Source organism: Typopeltis vanoorti, chromosome 8 (genome assembly GCF_054136105.1).
Source record: "Typopeltis vanoorti isolate ZY-2024b chromosome 8, IOZ_Tvanoo_1.0, whole genome shotgun sequence".
Lineage (NCBI taxonomy): Eukaryota > Metazoa > Arthropoda > Arachnida > Uropygi > Thelyphonidae > Typopeltis > Typopeltis vanoorti.
The window spans coordinates 121,832,655-121,854,269 of record NC_143556.1 but is presented as its reverse complement, the minus strand read 5'-3'; the positions used below and the strand labels follow the sequence as shown (position 1 = coordinate 121,854,269).

Genomic DNA, 21,615 nt, shown 5'->3' with positions numbered 1-21,615 from the left:
GGCAAAGTCCATTCCATGAATCCCCCCCCCACACACACACTGTAATGCCACCTCCTCCAAATTTGACTGTTGGCACTACACAAGCTTGTAGGAATCATTCTCCAGGCATTAGCCACACCCAGACCCTCTCATCGATGTGCCACATGGTAAATGTACCACATGGTAAAGCGTGATTCATCACTCCAAATCAGACGTTTCCAGTTGCCCACTGTCCAGTGGCATCACTCTTTACACATGATCATACATGGTCAATCTGTCCACCTGGAGATGAACTGCTATATTGTAAACTGGATGTAAGGGCAACTCAGCCAATTATAATTATGAGAAGGAATTTCTGATCTTTCTGAGAAGCAATTATTTCAGTCAGTATAGTTTAGGAAACAGAAAACAAGAACAACAAGAAGCTAGGATTAGATAATAACCCTCTATTTTTTTTTTAACTATCACTCAGAAATAATTTGAAACCTACGGCATATATTAAGTACCATAGCTGGAATAATGATTAGATAATCTAGAAATGCTCCTTTTGTAGAAACAAATATTGGACTCTTTCAAATGCTCTTATAGCCTCCAATAAACAAACTGTTTTGATAGTACCAAAAGAAGAGGAGGTGGTTAGGGATCTTCATACAAGTGATCAAGTTCCAACTGACATATTATCATGATGACATATATGTGTTATAAGCAGAGCAAGAGGAGAAAGAATCAAAAATAGAGAGAATGCTTTCCATATGTGTTTTGATCAGACCAAACCTGAATTAATATGTGCAGATCTGATCATCTAGTTTTAATTATTATTATTATTATTATTATTATATTATGTGACACCTTTATGGAATCCAAAGACTCATCGAGGGTGGGAACCTACTCTACAACTTTGTCTTCACCACTAAACCCACCAACTACAACTAACTGCAACTACACCAATGCCATATACCACCCACCCCCACCACTAGTATTTCCAGAGATAATCACAAACATCCATGCCATTTTAGGATTTGAACCTGCAGCCTTTTGGCTGGAGAGAAGATATTCTAACCACTCGGCAAACCAGGCCGGCCAAAAAAAACCTAACACAGATGTTGATGATGTTGGTAGTAGAGGTTTGGTGTGGTAGTGGAGATGGAGAGCTATAGATTGGGTGTCCTTCCTTGATGAGTCTTCGGACTCCTTAGAGGTGCCACAAAATTAAAGTAATAAATAATAAAATAATTGTGTGAAACTGCAGAACCTTATAAATAGGGGAAAACAGGTAGAGATCAGATCAGATCAAGATAGGTACTTTTTCTGAGATGTATTTTTAAAATGACATTGGTAAAGGCAATTTATCAAATTACCCTTTGCAAATGTCAAAGGTTATTATCATATTACCATCATTTTTTAAATAAATTTTTACAAAAACAAAAGAATTTTTACAAAATCAACTGATCAGGTTTCATAATTCAAATGATCAGTAGCTTCCACAGTGTTCTAAAGTATTGGCTGTCTATAAATAGAAGAGCATGGAGTTATGGTAAAATTTGATGCTAAATTTTAAATGTTCAACACAGAAAAATATGATTCATGTAGTAATGAATCCTCTATGCAGTTTAGATAATTTTTGGAAAAACTTTTTTCCAAATTTTTTTTAGAAACCAGCTCACATCTTAAAAATGTATAGAAATGCAACTTTACTTAGTGAGTAAGGAAAGGTGATCTAACAATCACCCTTTGCTTACCTTTGGATGAATAATGCTTACTTTGGATGATTTCAATTATTGCAATATTGACTGACTTTACATTTTTCAGGAAATGACAACGTATACTAAAATATTAATTAAAACACTTTAATTATTATTATTATTATTACGGGCGACTCCAAGGAGTCTTCAGACTCATTGAGGGAGGCCCTAAACATCATGTCCATCACAACTATTTGACATTCACACAGTATCTGTCATACTTTGCGTTGAACTCATTCACTGTCATAGCACCCACAACAGACTCGGGCAGCTTATTCCGCTCATTCACCACTCTAAAAGAAAAAACCCAGCTCTACCCACAGTCTTGCCCAGCTTCCATGGATGTCCCCCCCTAGTCTTCCTACCACCAGGCCACCAGTTTTTAACACCTTCCTATATTTCAGCAATGTTATATTGCCATCTTCTGGGAACATAAAAACTATGATATGTGCACGCAGGCACTAACAATGAACAAATGAGGCTGAAGAAAGCACCTGAAGTTGGTCCTAGCTGTTGGGCTGATGTTCTAAGGATGCAAGCTTACCAAATATTGGGACAGTCTCATGCACCCAAATTTGTTAAGTTTGGGAAGTTTTTTTAGAGCTGAGGCTGATTCCAGGAATAATCTTTCATATTTATATTTGCTGCGGTGTAGTAAAGTGGCTTTCTTCCACTAGTATTCTAGTATTCTGTGGTGGGTATCTAGTACATGGTCTGCAAGTCCTGAGTGGCTGTACTGGTGACACCAGAGATGTAGTCTTTGTGTTCGGATATCTTAATATTAGCTCTCCTGCCTGTTTGGAAGTAGCAGGACAGTTTACAGCTGCAAGGAACTTGGTATACTCCAGGCAGGTCTAGGGGAAGTGGCTGGTCTTTGATGAAAATTTGGATAAGGGATGCCAATTTCTTATGTGGTTTGTAACAGATATTCAGGTCATATTTTTTTCGGATTTTTGAGCTTTACAGACATGCTGCAGATAAATGGAATGGTGATAGATTTAGTGTAATCTCTGTTAAGAAGGGGGGGGGGGGGGGGTTGTGATTAGCTGGTTTTAATATTTTCTGGATTTTTTGGGGGGTTGTAGAAGGAGAGTGTGAGCAGGGAAGCGAGTAGCGGGCTTTGTATTGAAAGCGATTAGTGAATGAAATGCATTGCCTGAAAGTGTGATAGTGCATAAACTGGGAATGGATTTAGGGTATGTTTTGCATGAGAGAGTATAGACTTATCGCGATGAGTGATTTAACTCCATGGAGGTCAGATATTAATAATAATGTAGAATCCATCCTTTGCTTTTCTTAAGAAGATGATGTGAGTGGATTACTTTTCTTGATTCTTTTAAATACAGCATGTTAGCAATATCTCATTCCATATTGAAGTATAAGGTACATGCATATGAAGTAAGACCAGATTTCTCCTTTCATTTATAGGCAAAGTCACTTAGGTGGTCTTTTTTCTCTGATTTCAAAACTTTAACTGATTAATGTTTTAAAGTTCATAAGCCACTCTGATATTGTGTTCTTTTAGTAATATGGTAATTTGATTTAACAGAATTGATATCACATCAACCATCTAGGTGCAGAGCAAACAGCAGCTTATAGATTCATTTTTGGATAACCACTGAGAATGAAATGTTTGAATGAGAACTTGAGTGCTGTCTTTCTTTGTTTTTTTTTTTCTCATCTTTACATGTTGGCAAATGCTGTTTTCTTATGGGAGTTAATAATCATTCCATGTTTGTGTGAAGGATGGTAAATGGATGTGGCAAGAAGATAGTATCCTGTGTGAAAGTTTCTAGTGGATTTCTAAACAGGATCCTTCTGACATTTTTAATTATTAATGAATCTAGATAGATAGTTTATTTTGTCACTTTCTAATTATGATGTGATTCCAGAATTTTTGTTTTTTCTTGAAAATGTAAATGACGTAAAATTCCGAAATGCTATGTTTCCAAATGATAAAGATGTTCATCCACATGTCCAAAAACTGCACGACTGGCCTGAAACTGAAGATCTTTCTTTCTGAGAGAATAGATTTTGAACAATTTCTCAAAGAGCAGAAGCAATAACAATAACAGACATTCCTGGGAAATTGCATCATGGATAAGTATGTAGGTAGTCTTTTGCATATGGAGTAATAAGTGCAGTATATTGCTAGAAAGTGTTTGGAGTGCGAGTTATGATGTAGAATCAAAGATATTGTGGCATTTATGATGCCTCCGATAATAAGACTTTTTGAGTCCAGAAAAGGTATGTTGTAATAATTATTGTCCAATTTATATACTTAACAAAAATGAAAGAAACAAATGGAAAAATTATTTCAATTTCACATACTCAGCAAAAGTGAAACAAATAAAAAATATATTTTAAGTATGCAAAATATAGGGAGAATATTTGTGGAAAGTGAATAAGATGAATGTCTTACGTGATGTTACAGGAGGAGAGGTAATAAGTAACGTATCATTTACAGCTGACCATCGAAGTTTCCATAATCCTCTTGCATATCTTTCAGATGTATATTTGATCAAAATTCTATTTGAGTGAGACACAAGTCGCTCAGGTAGTATTCTACCACAAAATTGGCCCATTTCTGGAGAATTTACATCATATCCATCAAATACCTATTGAAAAAATATATTATTCTATGCATAAAGTAACTTAATAATATGTATTTTATATATGTAAACTCACACATGCAGATTGCGTTATAAATACATAACACATACAGAGATGACAAACATTTCAAAAGCTCTAAGTGGTTTCATTTTGCTGATTATTCTTTATTATTATTATTATTACAGTAATCTATGAATTTATCAAACATTCAGAACAATGTTCATTATTAGAAAATTATGGACACTATCATGTTATAGTAAACTTCAGTTTAATACAAACCAAAATAATCACCTGACATTTTGAGCTTTATGTGAACAGAGGGAGAAAAAGAAAATTAAACAGGAAAATACGAAACAAGAAAGCAATGAAACAGGTAAGTCAGGAAATAATGATAATTAGATAAGTGATGTTGTTAGTAAAAAGAAAGAAGTTATTTAGTATGGTGACTCTATAATAAAACATGCTATAGACGAGTGAGTTATAACATCGAGTTTTTTTCTTTGAGTGAAAATTAAGAATATAAAGACAATTCAAAATCAGAAAAGAAAAGTAAATGAAATCGTAGTTGTAGTAGGTATGTAAGATTTAACTGCCGATAATTTCAGTATGACAGAGGTCAGGAAACAGATGTTGGAAGATGCGAGAGTGAAGAGTGAGAAAGTGAATATCATTAGTATTTTACCTCGTTATGATAAAAATAATTTAGAAGGAGGACTATGAGACTATGAGGGCAAACAATTATTATTATTATTAAACAAGACCTCATGGAGTCAAAGACTCATCAGGAAGGTCCTTTTTATCATGCACACATCTCATCATACCGTGTCTTTAACACACTCCTTGCAGACACCACACTATCAGGCAAGGCATTACAATCATTCACAACTCTGCGCGAAAAAAACCTGCCTTTCACTCCCCTACTCACACCCTCTTTATAGAGTTTCCAGGGATGACCTCTGGTTCTCCCCTGATCTCCCACTATTCTATGTAGAACTTCTCCACCATTGATCCTATAACAACCCCTTACCAACTTGTAGGTCTCTATCATATCTCCCCTCTTCCTTCTCTCCACCAGACTCTGCAAATTACATATTCTCAATCTTTCCTCATACTCAACATTCCAGAGGTCAGAAACTACCTTAGTCAGTCTTCTTTGGACCCTTTCCAACATCTATTCATCCTTCTGAAAACCTGGTGACCAAATCTGACACAATAGTCCATGTGTGGCCTAATCAAAGCCTTATACAATGGAACAAGAATCTCCCTACTTCTACACGTCAGTGACCTCCGCATCATTCACAGAAGTTTTTGTGTTGCCTTCACGATTTTGGCGATGTGTCACCTAAATTTTATATCCTTATCCACTATCATCCCCAGATCTCTCACCCACAGATAGGCCTAAAGTTGGATGCTTGAGTTCGATCACCTCCTTTATGAAGTGGCACAATCTTACCCTCCTTCCACTCTTTAGGAACTTGACCAAGTGGAAGACTCGTATTAAAAAAATATGTCAAGGCAGGTGTCAACTCTCTGGAACATTCATTCAGAATACGTGGTGATATATTATCAAATCCCAGAGCCTTATTTATATCTAGTTTACTCAACTCCAACAATATATTCTAACCAAGCATAAATTCTGCATCCCATCTTTGTTTTCCAAATTTTAAAACCTTACATTTTGCAAAATTGAACTCACATCCCCATTTGCTTGCCCAATCACTCAATTTATTCAAGTCTTCTTGTAAGGCCACAACATCTTCACTACTCTTTATGGTTCGTCCCAACTTTGCATCATCTGCAAACAACTGAATATCTCCATCCAAATCTTCGCCAATATCATTAATATACACGTTAAATAGTAATGGCCTTAAAACAGACCCCTGAGGCACTCCACTAGTGACTTTTCTTTTCCTGGATATCGCACCCCCATACACAACTTGTTGATACCTATCAGATAGCCAGTCTCCAATCCAATGCACTAATTTAATATCCATCCCATCTGCTCTAGTTTGACTATCAACTTATCAAGAGGTACTCTATCAAAAGCTTTTGCGAAATCCAAGTATATTACTGTGTATCCTTCTCCTCTGTCCAAGGAAGCAGTCACTTTATTGTAATAAGTAAGTAGATTACTAAAACATGACCTCCCTTTAGCAAATCCATGCTGTCCTTCAAAGATAATACCATTGTTGGCAACCCAACTCTAGATCCTAGTTCTCACAAGCTTCTCCAACAACTTGACAACAACTCACAACACCTGACACACAGATAGGCCTGTAGTTTGATGCTTGAGTTCGATCATCCTCTTTATGAAGTGGCACAATCTTGCCCTCCTTCAACTCCTTAGGAACTTGACCAAGTGCAAGACTCATATTAAAAAAATATGTCAAGGCAGGTGTCAACTCTCTGGCACTTTCCTTCAGAATATGCAGTGATATATTATCAAATCCCACAGGCTTATTTACATCTAGTTTACTCAACTCCCCAAACACCTCTTGCTCATTTACAGTCAGTCTCTCCTCCCCATCAACAAAATTATTGTTAACAGATATATATTAACACGTAGAGATAAGGAAGTTGTTATTCATCTTTACAAATCCTCGATAAGTCCAAATTGGAATTTGTGAGATAAAAACTGTCATTCACAATTCCATGCTAATCATCATACAAAATCTTATGTCCATCAACCTAATCTGTATTCTATTCATAACCAGTTTCTCCAGCACTTTAACTGCAACTAGATATACAGACTAATTTATATTAGGAAATGTCTGTCCTAAAAACATGCTTGTTGAGAGGTACTATTTTGCCTGGCTTCCACTCCTTAGGAACCTTCCTCACTTCAAGACTCAATGTGTCGCAAGATTCGGAAAGTGAATTGGATTGGATGAGGCAAGAAATGAAATGGATGAGGAATGAAATTAAGAGAATTCAGGTCAAAACTATTAAAATAAATAATGATGGCATGAAAGAGTTAACGAAAGATGAGCAAGTGGCGTTGTATGGTGAGTCCATTATTAAAGGTGTGCTAGAGGATAAAATGCACAAGGTATGTTTTCCAGGCGGTAAAATGAGTAGAGTGATTGAGGCATTGAATATGAGGCAGGAGCGAGCAAAAGAGTTAATTGCATTAATTGGTACAAATGATTTGAGAGAGAACAAAGAGCATATCAGAATGAATGTCAGGAGGCTGCTTGGAAAGATAAAAGAGAATAGTGTGACAGGAAGGGTAGTCAGTGTGTTGCCTAGGTATGATTGTGGTGAAATGAGGCGGAGAGCAAGGATTATGAATGATATCCTTGTATCTCCATTCATATCCACTTCTTCAATCTCTCCTCTCTTACTCTCCTGCTCTTCCACATCACTCTCCTCTCGATTTGATTCATTCTCTCTATTCACTTCTCTACTTTCCAGCAGCAGTCTCTCCAAGCGACTCACACCATAACCACTCAAATGCAGTAAATCACTCTCATACAGCTCACTTCCTCCCTCAAACTCATTCCACACATTAACAAACTGTACTCCTATCTCCTCACACATTGCAGCCAGCATATCATTCATAATCCTTGTTCTCCGCCTCATTTCACCACAATCATACCTAGGCAACACACTGAATACCCTTCCTGTCACACTATTTTCTTTTATCTTCCCAAGCAACCTCCTGACATTCATTCTGACATGCTCTTTGTTCTCTCTCAAATCATTTGTACCAATTAATACTATTAACTCTTTAGCTCGCTCCCGCCTAATATCCAATGCCTCAATCACTCTACTCATTTTACCGCCTGGAAAACATACATTGTGCATTTTATCCTCTAGCACACCTTTAATAATGGAGTCGTCATACAACGCCAATCGCTCATCTTTTGTTAATTAACTCTTTCATGTCATCATGATTTAGTTTAAGAGTTTTGACCTGAATTCTCTTAATTTCATTCCGCATCCATTTCATTTCTTGCCTCATCCAATCCAATTCACTTTCTGAATATTGTGACACATTCTCTCTATCATTAAATCTTTCTAACTGTCGACCACCTCTTCTCACTTTCCCTCTCATTCATCCTTCTTTGTTTCCATACTTTCGGTCCAACATAAGTCCAACTTTCACTATTATTCTTCTCACTTTCCCTCTCATTCATCCTTCTTTGTTTCCGTACTTTCGGTCCAACATACGTCCAACTTTCGCTATCATTCTTCTCACTTTTACTGTCATTCACCTTTTTTGTTTCAGTACTTTCAGTCCAACATGCGTCCAACTTTCGCCATCATTCATTCTTTTTTCACTACCATTTATTCTTTCGATTTTTTTTTCACTTGCGATTTCTGCATCACGCCCTTTCTACTTTAATTCGTTCTCTCAATTTCATTTCTTTCTGCCTCACTTTCGTCCCTTTTAACATACTTTACGGTTTTCAAATCGCTCTTTTTCTTTTTTCCTGATTTTTTAACATTATTTCGCCTCTCTTACTCACCATCCTTCTCTTTCAAACGTGCACTCGCGACACAATCATTACTAACACTTTCTGTCATCAATATCATATTTGCATTCATCAGTTCCTCATTCAGGTCACACACTTCGCACACACCTTTCTTCCATCTGCGCTAAATATTCACAAATCACTTATGTAATCGAAGGAATACATATAACAGACCTCACACTTAACAAAACGACTGAAATCTAAATTAAAATCATGGAATGAGAATGCTACCGCCATTTTTTTTTTCTCTCTGCAGGTTACTAGGTCTAATAATAACGATTTCGTAATTAGTTTAGGCAAGAAAAATCCCCCACACTAATAATACCAGTAGCGCACAACGTTTACATCCGCTCTTACTCAAACAATTACGCATATATACTTAATTATTCCTACTAAAACTTATCTGAATCAGGAGCTCTTCAAATCACGTCCACAGTGCTTGACTCACTAGCGCCCTCTCTTGACTCACTAGCGCTCCAATTCGATGTGTAGGCTATGTAGAAGGAATGGCAGTGAGTGTTTGGATGTGTGGAGTGAGTCTGAGAAAAGATTGGATTTATTTAAGAGGAGGATAGCCAACACCTGAATGCGTTTGGTATCAGGAGTGTAGAAAAACTAATATCTGCTATGAGACCTAGCAGAGAGAGTCAGGGAAACTAAATTATAAAGAAAAGAATAGTGTGAATGTAAGTGTAAAAGTGCCAATGTTATACAACTGTGTTAATGATGGGAATGGGCTTGTCATGGAAATGTTGACGAGGAGAGAACGATTTCGGGTTTTTTTTTTGGTCCAATGCAAACCATAATATGTGTGCAAAGATGTTTACATGTGTAAGACATTAGAGAATAATAGAGATCTGCAAGTTGTCCAACTGTGTCAGGAAGAGTGCAGACAAGACAATACAAAAGAACAAACAGGTAGATTATTATGTCTGTAAATGAATGCTAGGAGTATCAGAAACAAACGGATAGAGTTTGTTGCCTTAGTCAATATGTGGCAATCTCAAACTGTAGGTATCAGAATCAGAACTGATAACTGGTATCGAGTGTCAAGGGTACAGTATTTTCAGGAAAGATAGAGAGAATAGAGGGGTGTGCATCTAATGATATGAGATGAATTGAATCCAGTTACAGTTGAGACCTATGATTGTAGTAATACTACTAACAATATTTCATGTGGGAGTGAGTTTGAAGCCATCTGGTGTGAGGTGCAACCTAACAAAGCTAATTACATAGTGGGGTGTTGTTACAGACCTGGTGGGTCTGTAACATCAGTTGCTAGTAAAGAAGAAATACATCACTATATAGAAAAGAAAAGTGCGAAAAGCATAATCATAATGGGAGACTTTAATTATTCAAATATTGAATAATTAAATATCGGTAGAATCAGTAGAATCACATGAGAAGAATTAAAATGCATTTATTGAGCTGTTGCGAGACAACTTCCTAAAGCAGCATGTGACAGAAGGAACTAAAGGGCAAAGAGTGTTAGATTTGATTATAGTTTATAGTTTTTATAGTTAGATTTGATTATAGTTTCAGAGGGCATTTCAGTTAAAAATGTAACTGTTCTGCATGCAGTTGGTGACAGTGATCATATGGTACACACTTCGGAAGTGACTAATTTTTTTAATGATCCATTCAGAAAAGGTTACATACAAGAATTGAACTACAAAACAGGAAATCCTAAAACCCACCAAAACTGAACATAACCAGGATTCAAGATCGGTGTTATCAACTTAAGAAGCCCGAATGGCAAAGAAATCGAGCTAGCTGAGGAATTGGATAAATACCAGATCGACATAATAGAGGTGACTAAACAAAAAAGGCAAAAACTGGTGAGATCTTTCTGAGCAACAAATACAAAATGTTATATTCAGTCAATGACAATCAAGGAAAGAAAGTAGCCATAGAATTCAACACTAAATAGGAGTATAATCTTCTTGAATGGCAGGAAGTCTCAAGTAGAGTGATGTGGGCAAATATCAGAATGGGGAACTGGACAATGAGACTTATTTGGGCCTATGGTCCCACAGAAGGTACTACTAAGGTAGCAGTGAAGGAATATTTTGAGGCTTTAGCAAATACAACTGATACAATGAAAAAGGACAAGTTGGTCCTTGTTGGGGATTTAAATAGCAGACTAGGAAATGATTGTCAGACATACAAAAATATTTTGGGAAAATTTGGAGAAAACAACAAAGCTAATAATATTGGCAAATACTTGATGGATTTCTGCTCAGGACATTCACTGATTATTACTAACACAATGTTCCAACATAAAAATGTACACAAATTCACATGAAGAGACCAGGCAAGGAATAAGAAAAGTCTCATTGACTATGTTATTGTTGATAGTGATGTTTTCTCCTTGGTGCAGGACACCAGAGTGTACAGAGGATTTGAAATTGGAAGTGACCACCATTTAGTCTTGTGCAGGATAAAATGGAATTTCATATTGAAAAGAAAAACACATAAGAAACTTTTAAAGAAAATAACAGTTGAGCAGCTCTCAGATGTGAACTGTAGACTAAAATACACAAAGATTTTTCAAGAAAAAATGAAAGAGTCTGAGAACAGGAAACAAACCTCGGAGATTGAGTGGCAAGTCCTGAAAAAAGCACATTGACTGATTCAGCCAGAGAAGCAAGTGTTAAGGTTATCTGCAAGGATAGAAACATCAGAATTCCACGGTGGACACAGGAAGTTAAAGAGGCAGTGAAGGAAAAGAAGAAAGCTTGTCAAACGTTCCTGGCAAATAAGTCAGCTTGTGCTCTAAGAGAATACAGAGACAAATGTAAGAAAGATAAACACTGTGTAAAACTAGCTAAACAAAAGTCATGGGAAGACATTGGCAAGAACATAGAAAATAAATATCAAGAAAGTGGCAAGATATTCTGGAGGTTGTTGAAGAAACTCAGAAATAGAGGAAAGAGTGCTGTAAAAGGAATTAGAGATGATAAAGGTGACACGAAAACAGGAGAAAAGATATCCATGAAGTATGGAGTAATTACTTCAAAAAACTACAAAATGAAACAAGCAGTGATGACAGCACAGTGGTAAAAAACACTGGTAGAAAACAGTGGTAAAAAACACCAAGCATGCAGTCGAATACATATCCATTGAAATAGAAAAAGCCATCAAAAGCCTGGAATGTGGAAAGGCAGCAGGAGTAGATGATATTCATTCAGAGATGCTCAAGTATGGAGGTATAAAAGTCTTACAGTGGCTGCACTGCATAGTTCAGAAGGCCTGGACAGAGAGGATTGGAGTAGAGCTCTCGTAGTACCCTTATATAAAAAGGGAAATAAAACTGAATGTGAGAATTACAGAGGTATTTCTCTACTGAGTGTTCCTAGTAAGATATATGCAAGTATACTTGAGAAACTCTCCAATGTCTACCCTGTAACTGCCTCTGAACAGTTTAAAAATCTCGATCATTTCACCTCTCGTTCTTCTACCCACCAGTATTTGGAACACACTCTCCTCTTAACCCTGAATCTGCCCTATCTGCTCTATATTAAAACCTCCTCCAGGATGAACTACTACAATAAAGTGCTCATTGAACAACTCCACTATGTCCTCTGCATCAGTCATTCTATTCCCATTTTTATCCCACAATGTCATTCTTCCACAATCGTTTCTCCACCTAAACTAAAAAATTCTAAAAAAAAAACTAGCTAAAAAATTCCCTAGGGTTTTCTTTGGATTTTAGTGCCATTCTCTTCTCATATTCCAATTTTGCCTTCCTCACCATTCTGGTCACTCTCCTGGCCTTATATTCTTCATGTATCTGTCCCCCTCTCCTTGTATCTCTTCCATAATCTCTTTTTAAACTGCAGTTCCTGTTTGATATCATTTGACATCCACTTTACACCAAATTGTGTCTGCTTCTTCACCCGTGGAATACAGCTTACTATTGTTGCTAACAAATATTCTTTCACAATTTCTCAAACACTAATGATATCCTGGCCTTCCAATTCCTACCTCCATGAAACTTCCCCAAGTTGACATCTTAGACTATTATAATCACCTGCCTTATAATTCCACATACATTTTCTTTGCTTTGATACACCTGCATGTCTGTTCATCTTCCAAGTCAAACCACTCTCTCCAACTGATGGGAGAGATGTCATCTCAGTTATTATCATTTCTTCTGATGCAATGACCAAATCCAAAACTCTTGAAACTCTTTTTACCCCTATTACATGCTGCCAAAGACATTTGTCCCTCAAGAATTGCAGGAATTCTATCCCTTTCTTACTACTTGCATTTTCCTCTCCCCAGCTTATACTGATGTAGTTAAAATCTCCCATGATGATCATTCTTCTTGAATTTGCCAAGCTCAACTGCCTAAACAGCTTATGGTCCTCACCCTCTGTGCTCCCTGGTTTATAGCAGCACCCCACTAAATATCCTGTCTTGGCCACTTCTACCTCACACCATATGCTTTCAAAACCATTTGTGTCATCCATATGTAATTGTGACCCCCAGTCTTCATGTTTGTTATATTGAAATGGTTTTTATCACTGGTTGGTTACTTCTTGTTTCAGTGCACTGTGAATAATTCTAATTGTTTGTTCAGTTTCTTTGTCTAATCTTGGTCACCATACATTTGATTGGTAATGGCTTTGGTTTGTCTCTGATGCACTCAATGTAATAAATTTAAGATTTGCTGTCAGTAAGTCCCAGAGAAGACATCTCTTGTGCATGGAGAGTGCATCTGTTTTGGATTTCTAGTGGTAAGTCTTCTAGTGAACCATGTAACACTTTTGAGAGTAGTGTTTCCTTCATCTAAGTGCTTTGCTGAAATTATTTTATATTTTTTGGTTCAGAATTCTGTATTAGTAGAATATCTCAGTGGTCTGAAAATATTGTTCCAACAATCGTAAACAGTAGTCTGCCACAAGCAGCTGTATTCTCATGTTTTTTTTTTTTTTAATTCTTTAAACTGTTGTATCGGAAAAAGTGATGAGTCATCCCTTTTTCCCATCCAATGTTAAGTTACCTCAAAAGGAGGGAACAAGGACATGTTTATGCCTCCTGATGGGAAATGCACGGAATAATGTCCCAAGAAAATGTAAATAATCAAATGTGTAAATTCTAAACACTGTTAAGATAGCCCATAAGTTTATTGAAATAGTAATTGTGAACGAATTAAAGTAGAAAGTCATGTAATATTAACAAATAAATATGTATAAGCTAAGTACAAGTTTAAGGCATGTGAAGACAGTTCGTAGCCACGGCGTCCAATCGGCTGCCACCGTATGCGTGACGACACCGCCGGGTGAGGGAGCTGTTCTGGAGTATAAAAGTTTCGGTGGGAGTTTGAATCGCTCTCTTATCTCTGATTGCTTGTGTCCTGTCTCCGGGTTTCGTAGGCACCAAGTTTCCTGTAGGAGAGCTATGTAGAGCTTGCCGCCACGTGTAGCAAGAATCTCCCCTTGCTATGCATGTTACATCAGTCAAAGCTGCAACTACAATGTGTTCAACACATAAGGAGAAAGACCCGCTGATGAAATCTACGTCAGCGTACAAATCTATGTATGAGTGCTTTCGGTTCGTGTAGAACAAAGGAACAAAGCCCGCCATCAGAGGAGGTACAGTGAACAGATCAGAACACCTAGTCAAAGCAAGAATGGTAAGCGAAGGTTTTCTTATATTAATGTAGGATTAAAGTATCCGTGGAGTAAAGAAACAGAGGTTAAAGAAAAATGCTATTTACGTGTTGTGCCATAGGAACAGTCCGTAATTTGGACACTTGTGTCTACTGTTAAGAAGAAAACATATTAGGCTCCAGCCAAAACAGGAGGCCGAGCTCCGAACTGTTTAAGTGATTTAAGAAAAGTAATGTCATATGATCAGAAAGTAATTAAGTGTTAACAGATATTTTGGGGGAGAGAATTAAGTAGAAATAAGTACTATTGTCCTAGAGAATTACATGTCAGATCTATTGAATTGTCTAATATTTATATGTAATGTTTCATGTATGATATTATCATACATGAAAACAGTTATTATGTATGAAAAGAGTTATTATGTATGAAAATTGTGAGAGTTATTATCATACATAATAACTCTCACAATTAAGGTAACTTAATTGTGAGAGTCTGAGGATAGATATATGTACAGAAGTGAGGAATTTATGTCCAGTAAGAGAATATAGTACAGAAGTTTTGAATTGTGATTTATTAAGAAAAAGGAACCCAGACTCTTTTAAGGTTAAGAATTTAAATAACATGTATACTTGTCTTTGTGAAATAATAAATGTGTTTCTTTTCACATAATCAATTGAGTTTGTCATATCTTCTGCAGATTTGAATTACCGTCTGGAAAATTTCGTACCTTGCAATTAAAGGGGAAACCAATAATGATATGAGAATAGGGACCATGATTGCATATATCTTGATCCCTACAATTTTCTTTAAGTATTTTAGATAGTGCATCAGAATTTAGTTCCCGGCTGGCACAGCCTTTAATCTATACAAATTTGTTGGCAACCGAAGTCTGATAGTAAGAGATACAAAGTTTAATGTTAAAAGTAAAAGTTAAGGTAAAGTAAAAGTGAATTAAAGATTAAAGATAAATTAAAGAAAACGGGGATATAACAAAACTAAGGTTTAATTGTATATCCTATATTATGAATGCCCAACATAGCATACTTGTACTTGGTGAGATTGTGTCAGTGGAGTTTTATTTTTTGTAGTAGACTTACTAATGGTCATTGGTCATTATTATTATTATTATTATTATTGTTATTATTATGCAGCATTTTTACTCCCCTCCAGGGAGTAAAAGGACTCATCGCAGGAGGGCACTCTACTCTACTTCGCTAAATATATCTCACCTTTCCCCTACTTCTTAATCCTACTACAACACTACAACACTACAGCCAGCAACGGCATCTATCACCCATCACCAACAACAGTATTTTTTCCTTGTCTGTAATGTGCGTGTGTTCTGAAGGCCAATTTGTCTGTACACGGGATGGAAAACCCAAGTTTCTAGGAGAAAAAGCCCTGCTACCTCTGTATGAGATCAACTAACTCACTTTCAATTGAAAAACCCTATATAAGGATTCCTCTCATTATTATGGTCACAGGTCTTCCAAAAATATGTTGGTGAAACTTCTTAATACCAAACATAAGCAGCTAATGATTTGTCATCAATTTCCATAACTTTTATAGTGGTTCACACTGTCATAATTTCAGGAAGAAATCTATTGTAGAAGTTTACTAGCCTAAAAATACTTCAAGTTCATTCTTGTTCATGAAGCCATATTCATAAATTTGTTTTTTCATTGTGAAGCCGAGAACTTTTCAGACCACCCTCAATAGAGAAATCTACAGTGTACACTTCAGCAAAAGAGGATGGATATAAACCTACTGACATGGTTAACAGAGTAGCTGGAATGCAAACATCAGTCAATCATCAGTCAATCATCAGACAAAAGTCAAGAAGAAAACAGATAACCAGCTGTATGTTATAAGGCTCAATAACTGCTGCTTTTCAACTTGTGCAAAGTACACTTGAGCCAAAGGAAATGGATATAAACCTGAAGACATGGTTAACAGAGTATCTGGTATGCAAACATCAGTCAGTACTAAATGGTCATGTAGTACTAAGAAGAAAACAGGTAACCAGCACTATGTCAAGAGGCTCTATAACTGCTGCTTTTCAAATTGTCTTTTAATGATGTTTGGATTGATATGGAAAAAAAAAAATCCACTCTATTGCTGATGATGCTAAACAGTAGACCGAAAATGAAAAATGCAATGAAAATACAAAAGTTGAAATAGATATCCTACAAGAGCATATGAAGACAGATTGATATTGTAGGCAAAGAATAACTGTTGTCAGCTCAATGTGGCAAAATATAAGGTTATGAAACTTTGGGTATAAAAGATTACAAGCTGTACATTATACTGATGGGACAGCACAGAAAGAAATAATGAAGCTATGTTATGCCCATCACAGAATTTAAGATTGGCAAACATATTAGAAAAGTAGGCACAATGACAAGAAAATCAATAGTATTTGAAAAACACTGACAAGTAGGGAAAAGGATATTATTATTTCTCATTTAAGCCTTTGATATGATCACATCTGGATTACTCTGCTCATATTTTGTTTCCTAGTTTCTTGGAGATGATAAGGTGGTGGTGAGCATTCACAGGCAAATATCTGAGATGATAACAGATATATATATATATATATATATACATATTTTTTTTTTTTTTAATTTTTTTTTCTTCAGTTTTTGCTTAGTTTTGCATGTTGCATTTGAATTGTGTTTGGATAACTGGCAGCAGCTAGTTGTAGTTTTATAGGGTTAGAGAATAGCAAAAGAAATTATGAATGTCAGTTTATGCAGAAAGAGTGACCATAGAAGCACTGCAGAAAAGGCAAATCACAGAAACAGACCATCTGAGACAGAAGTTATAGTAAGTCTGTGCAGGAAGGGTCAAAATTTTAGACAGCATCAAAGAATTTTAATGGGGGATAATGGAGCAGAATGCCAAATACAGTACAGTCCTGCTCTAGTCCAACCCAACCCACTAACCACAGGTTGTTCAGCTTTTGGCATGAGTGCATTGTACTTGTTCTGCCACTGTGAAATGTTTTTTATGTGAAACTGCATAAAAAAAATGCTTTCAAAGTTGAAAGATTCAAATCTAAATATCATTCCTGTATTTTTGGAAGAAAATATGGAGGTACAACTATGATGCAAATTATCTAATTTCATGCTGAAATTTAACCTTTTAATTTCAAGAAGCTTCCACAGCTCAGTCAGCCAGCAAATGTTCAGCTATCCTGAAAACAGGCAAAATGGCAAAAAGAACATATACAACTAATAGATAATACACTATGCAGACAGGATCAACCATTCTATCAGAATATTGATCAAGTTACTAAGAAGACAAGATATTTCACTATGACAGGTTATTTAGCTGATGATGAGGACTTCAAGAAAACAATGACAATTATCACATTAATGGCAATAACTATTATAATAATCATGTGTGTTATTTTCTTTCTTTAATAAAAGAGATTGTAAAATATTGTGAATAAAAATGTGTAGTTTTTATATTTATGCATAAATACATAATTTAATTTTTACTGGAACAATCTTTTTGCTATCTCTGATATCCACCATATAAAAATTGCATCACTTATTCAAAAAACAGAGAGAGAGAGAGAGAGAGAGAGAGAGAGAGAGAGGGAGGGAGGGAGGGATCGTTATGAAAAATTTGATATTTGATTACATGTGGTGCTGTGCTATATATTATTGTGGTGAATGTGAAAAAAAGGATAGAAACCAGGGTAGTACAGCAATCTAATGTTGAATGTCTGGAGTAGCAGCCAGAAAGGTAAAAAGCAATATCTTAAACAGAAAAAGGAAACCAGTTATTTTAAAGACTAAGATGGCAACAGACACCTGACATGTTTATCTCAGCTAATAATTGATGAAGAAAATTGGTTGAACTCAGAAAATACTTTCTGAGGAAAAATGAAACTTCTATTTGGGATAAGGGTATTATTAAAGTTAATAGGAGGTGAACTGAGAGAGGCGAGTGACTAAGACAATATCGGGATTTGGGAATGCTGACTATGGAGAGAGTCTGAAGATATGTGATTGCAGAGTTTGGTAGATACGAAGAAGAGAGGTGATATGATAGAGACATTTAAGTTAGTGAGAGGATTTTATCAGATTAATCAAGAGGGGATTATAAAAAGAGTAGAAGGTGAGAGAGGAAAAAGAGAGAGAAGAAACAGAGGTCATGGAAGGTAGAGAAGTGAGTGCAGAGAATGAATCTGATCAAGAGGGAAGTGACATGGAAGAGGGAGAGTAAGACAGGAGAGACTGAAGAGGTGGTTATGAATGAAGAAGTGAGAGACATGAGTATAGAGAATGGGTGCGTAAGATGGACAGGTAAACAAGGAGGCTCAGGGTGGACAGAGGAACACAGCGTGAGAAAGTTGGATGCTCCAAGAGGATGTGAATGCATGTGTAGAGAGGAAAAGAAAGGGATGACCTGGGATTAAGAGAAACAGTTGGATTTGAAGAGGGTTCTAAGGTGAATAAGGAGAAAGGGAAATGCCTTGAGTTGAGCATGGAGAAATCAAATCAAATGAGTGGTATCAGTGTAACTAGCAATACATGCAAGAATAAGCTGATGCATTTGCACACAAATGCGAGAAGTGTAGGAAACAAGGCAAATAATTGCTTTATTTGCCTTGAACTAACAGTGCCTTTGACCTGGCTATTCAATGAAAGTTTGGCTGTGGGAAAGGTGCCCATGGAAAGGAAGGAAGGTAAGATAGTGCCATTGCATAAGGGCGGTAGCAGACTGGAAGTGTCTAATTATAGGCCAGTTTATGTGTCATCAGTAGTTAGTAAGATCTTGGAAAAAGTAGTGAGGGACTGTATACAGCACAGGGCAGATGAGGGTAATGTTATGTAAAGTTATGAGAGTCAAAATGGATTTGTGAAGGGGGTGCTCTTGTTTTAGCAATATGCTAGCCTTTTATGATAAAGTTACAAGAGCATTAGATGAGGGAAAGGCATATACTGCCATTTTCCTAGACTTAGCAAAGGCATTTGACATGGTGCCACATGATAAGCTGATATTCAAGTTGCAGCACATGGGTCTGGATGTCAGATTGGTCAACTGGATTCAGGATTGGCTCTCCAATAGGTATCAGAGAGTTGTGTATGGTGGAGCAATATCAAAGAAGCAGAAGGTTACAAGTGGGGTTCCACAGGACTCTCAGTACTGGGACCTATATTGTTTAACCTTTATATCAATGGCATTGTCTGTGGATTGCAAGGGGATATGCAGTTGTTTGCAGAGGAGGCGAAGCTGGGAAGGGTTATTAGTAATAGTGCAGATGTGGTAGATAGACGGGCAAATGAATGGGGGTTTCAGTTTAATGCAGCAAAATATAAGGTCTTGAGGTTTGGGAAACATCAATGGGATGCTGCATACTCTATGGGAGGAGTTACACTGGAGGAAGTAGGGGAGACAAGAGATCTGGGTTGATGATTGATCATCATCATCATCAAATTTCTACCATGTACCCTCAAGGGGTGTACAGGATATGATAGTATTAGATGAAAAAAATTGATGATTGATAGAAACCTGAAATTTAGGGGACATATTGCAAAGGTGGTGAAGGTAACACGGAGGATTACGTTGTATAAGTCTCTGATCAGACCACACTTAGACTATTGTTCTCAGATTTGTTCCCCAGGATTTGAAGGGGATAAATTAACTGTGGAAAGGGTACAAAGGCGGATAACAAAGATGGTGTCAGGACTGTACAATGTTAGTTATGAGGATCAGCTGAGGAAGTGTGGACTGCAGAGTTTGGTGGATAGAAGAAGGAGAGGTGATATGATTGAGACTTTTAAACTGTTGAGAGGTGGTTACAGGGTTGACACTGGGGAGTTCTTTCGCTTGGTTGAACAGCAGGAAGGAGTCATAACAAGGGGCCATCCCTGGAAGTTACGAAAGGAAACTGTGAGAAAGAGGGTGAGGAGTGGTTTCTTTCCATGGAATGCATTGCCTGAAAGAATGGTGAGAGCAGCAATGGTCGATGCGTTTAAGGAGTGGTATGATAGAATTTCTGTTTCCTAGGAGGGACCTCCCTCAATGAGTCTAGATAGACTTGTTTTCTTATAAAGGACCTCCCACGATGAGTCCTTTGACTCCATAGAGGCCTGAATAATAATAATTATAATTATTATTTGAGTCTGGCGATCCCAAAATTGTTGGAATAAGTGAGATAAGGTTGGATGATGATGATGACATCCTGCAGAAATAGAGAAGGAAGGATATGATGTGTTTTGTGAGGATAGAAAGGGTAAAAAGGGAAAGGGGGGTAGGGCTATTGATAATAGAGAAAGAGTTCTGTCCGTAAAATGTAGAGATACAAGAGGGAAAGAGTGCCAGTAGTTTTGAGGCAGTATGTTGTGAGATAGAGGTGAATAGAATGAAATACTTGGTTCAACGTTGTTAGAGACCTGGGAATGTGAATGCTAGTGACTATGAAATGTATAATCAAATTTGTCAAGCAAATAAGAAAAGGGTGCTCATCATGGGCAATTTTAATTATGGCAATATAGACTGGGATGATGAGATGGCAACTGGAAGTTAAGAAAATGAGTTTTTTGAGTTTTTGAGGGACAACTCAAAAACTCATGATGAGCGTAACCATGAAGTGATAATGTGGGTGGCACCGGTGTGAAGACCTCTGTGAGAAAAGGATATATGCAGACCTACAACACTTGTGATTATGAGAAGCTCAGGAGACAGCTTCCAGGTGTAGTATGGAATAAGGATTTAGATGGAAAAGAGGGCAATGTAGGTTGAGAGATATTCGAGGACTATCTAGTAGAAGCAATGTCTAAATGTATTCCAAGGGTGAGAAGATTAAACAAGGTAGGTGTGAAATGGATGAATGAAGAGATTAAGCATGCGATAAAGAGAAAAAGGGCATTATGGAAGCAAGAAAACAGAAGTAGTAATAACCAATTCCATCAGTATTACCAAGACTAGGCACGGCAGGTGATTTGGTTCGTAAGGGTAGTAAAAGTGAGGTATGAGCAGTAGTTAGCTAATGAAACCAAAAAGAAAGCTAGGAAGTACTTTCAATATGTAACCAGAAAAAAAAAAAAAAAGAATGATTTTGAAAGGATAGAATTGAGTGGAGAAAATGGTGTCAGGACAACTGCTGTGGAAGATATATTGTAGATACTTAATGAGCAGTTCATAAAGTTCTTTCATACTTGTGAACAC

General features: G+C 36.8%; 1 protein-coding gene across 1 annotated transcript in view; it reads right to left on the bottom strand.

Moving 5' to 3' along the window:
* The window catches only part of Cubn (Cubilin), a 2,223,842-nt gene that overhangs the window by 1,012,913 nt on the left and 1,189,314 nt on the right, over positions 1 to 21,615 (bottom strand). The window contains exon 40 of the mRNA XM_090396294.1: positions 4,144 to 4,339. Within this exon, the coding sequence (XP_090252420.1) occupies positions 4,144 to 4,339 (196 nt within the window). The remainder of the gene's footprint in view (positions 1 to 4,143; positions 4,340 to 21,615) is intronic.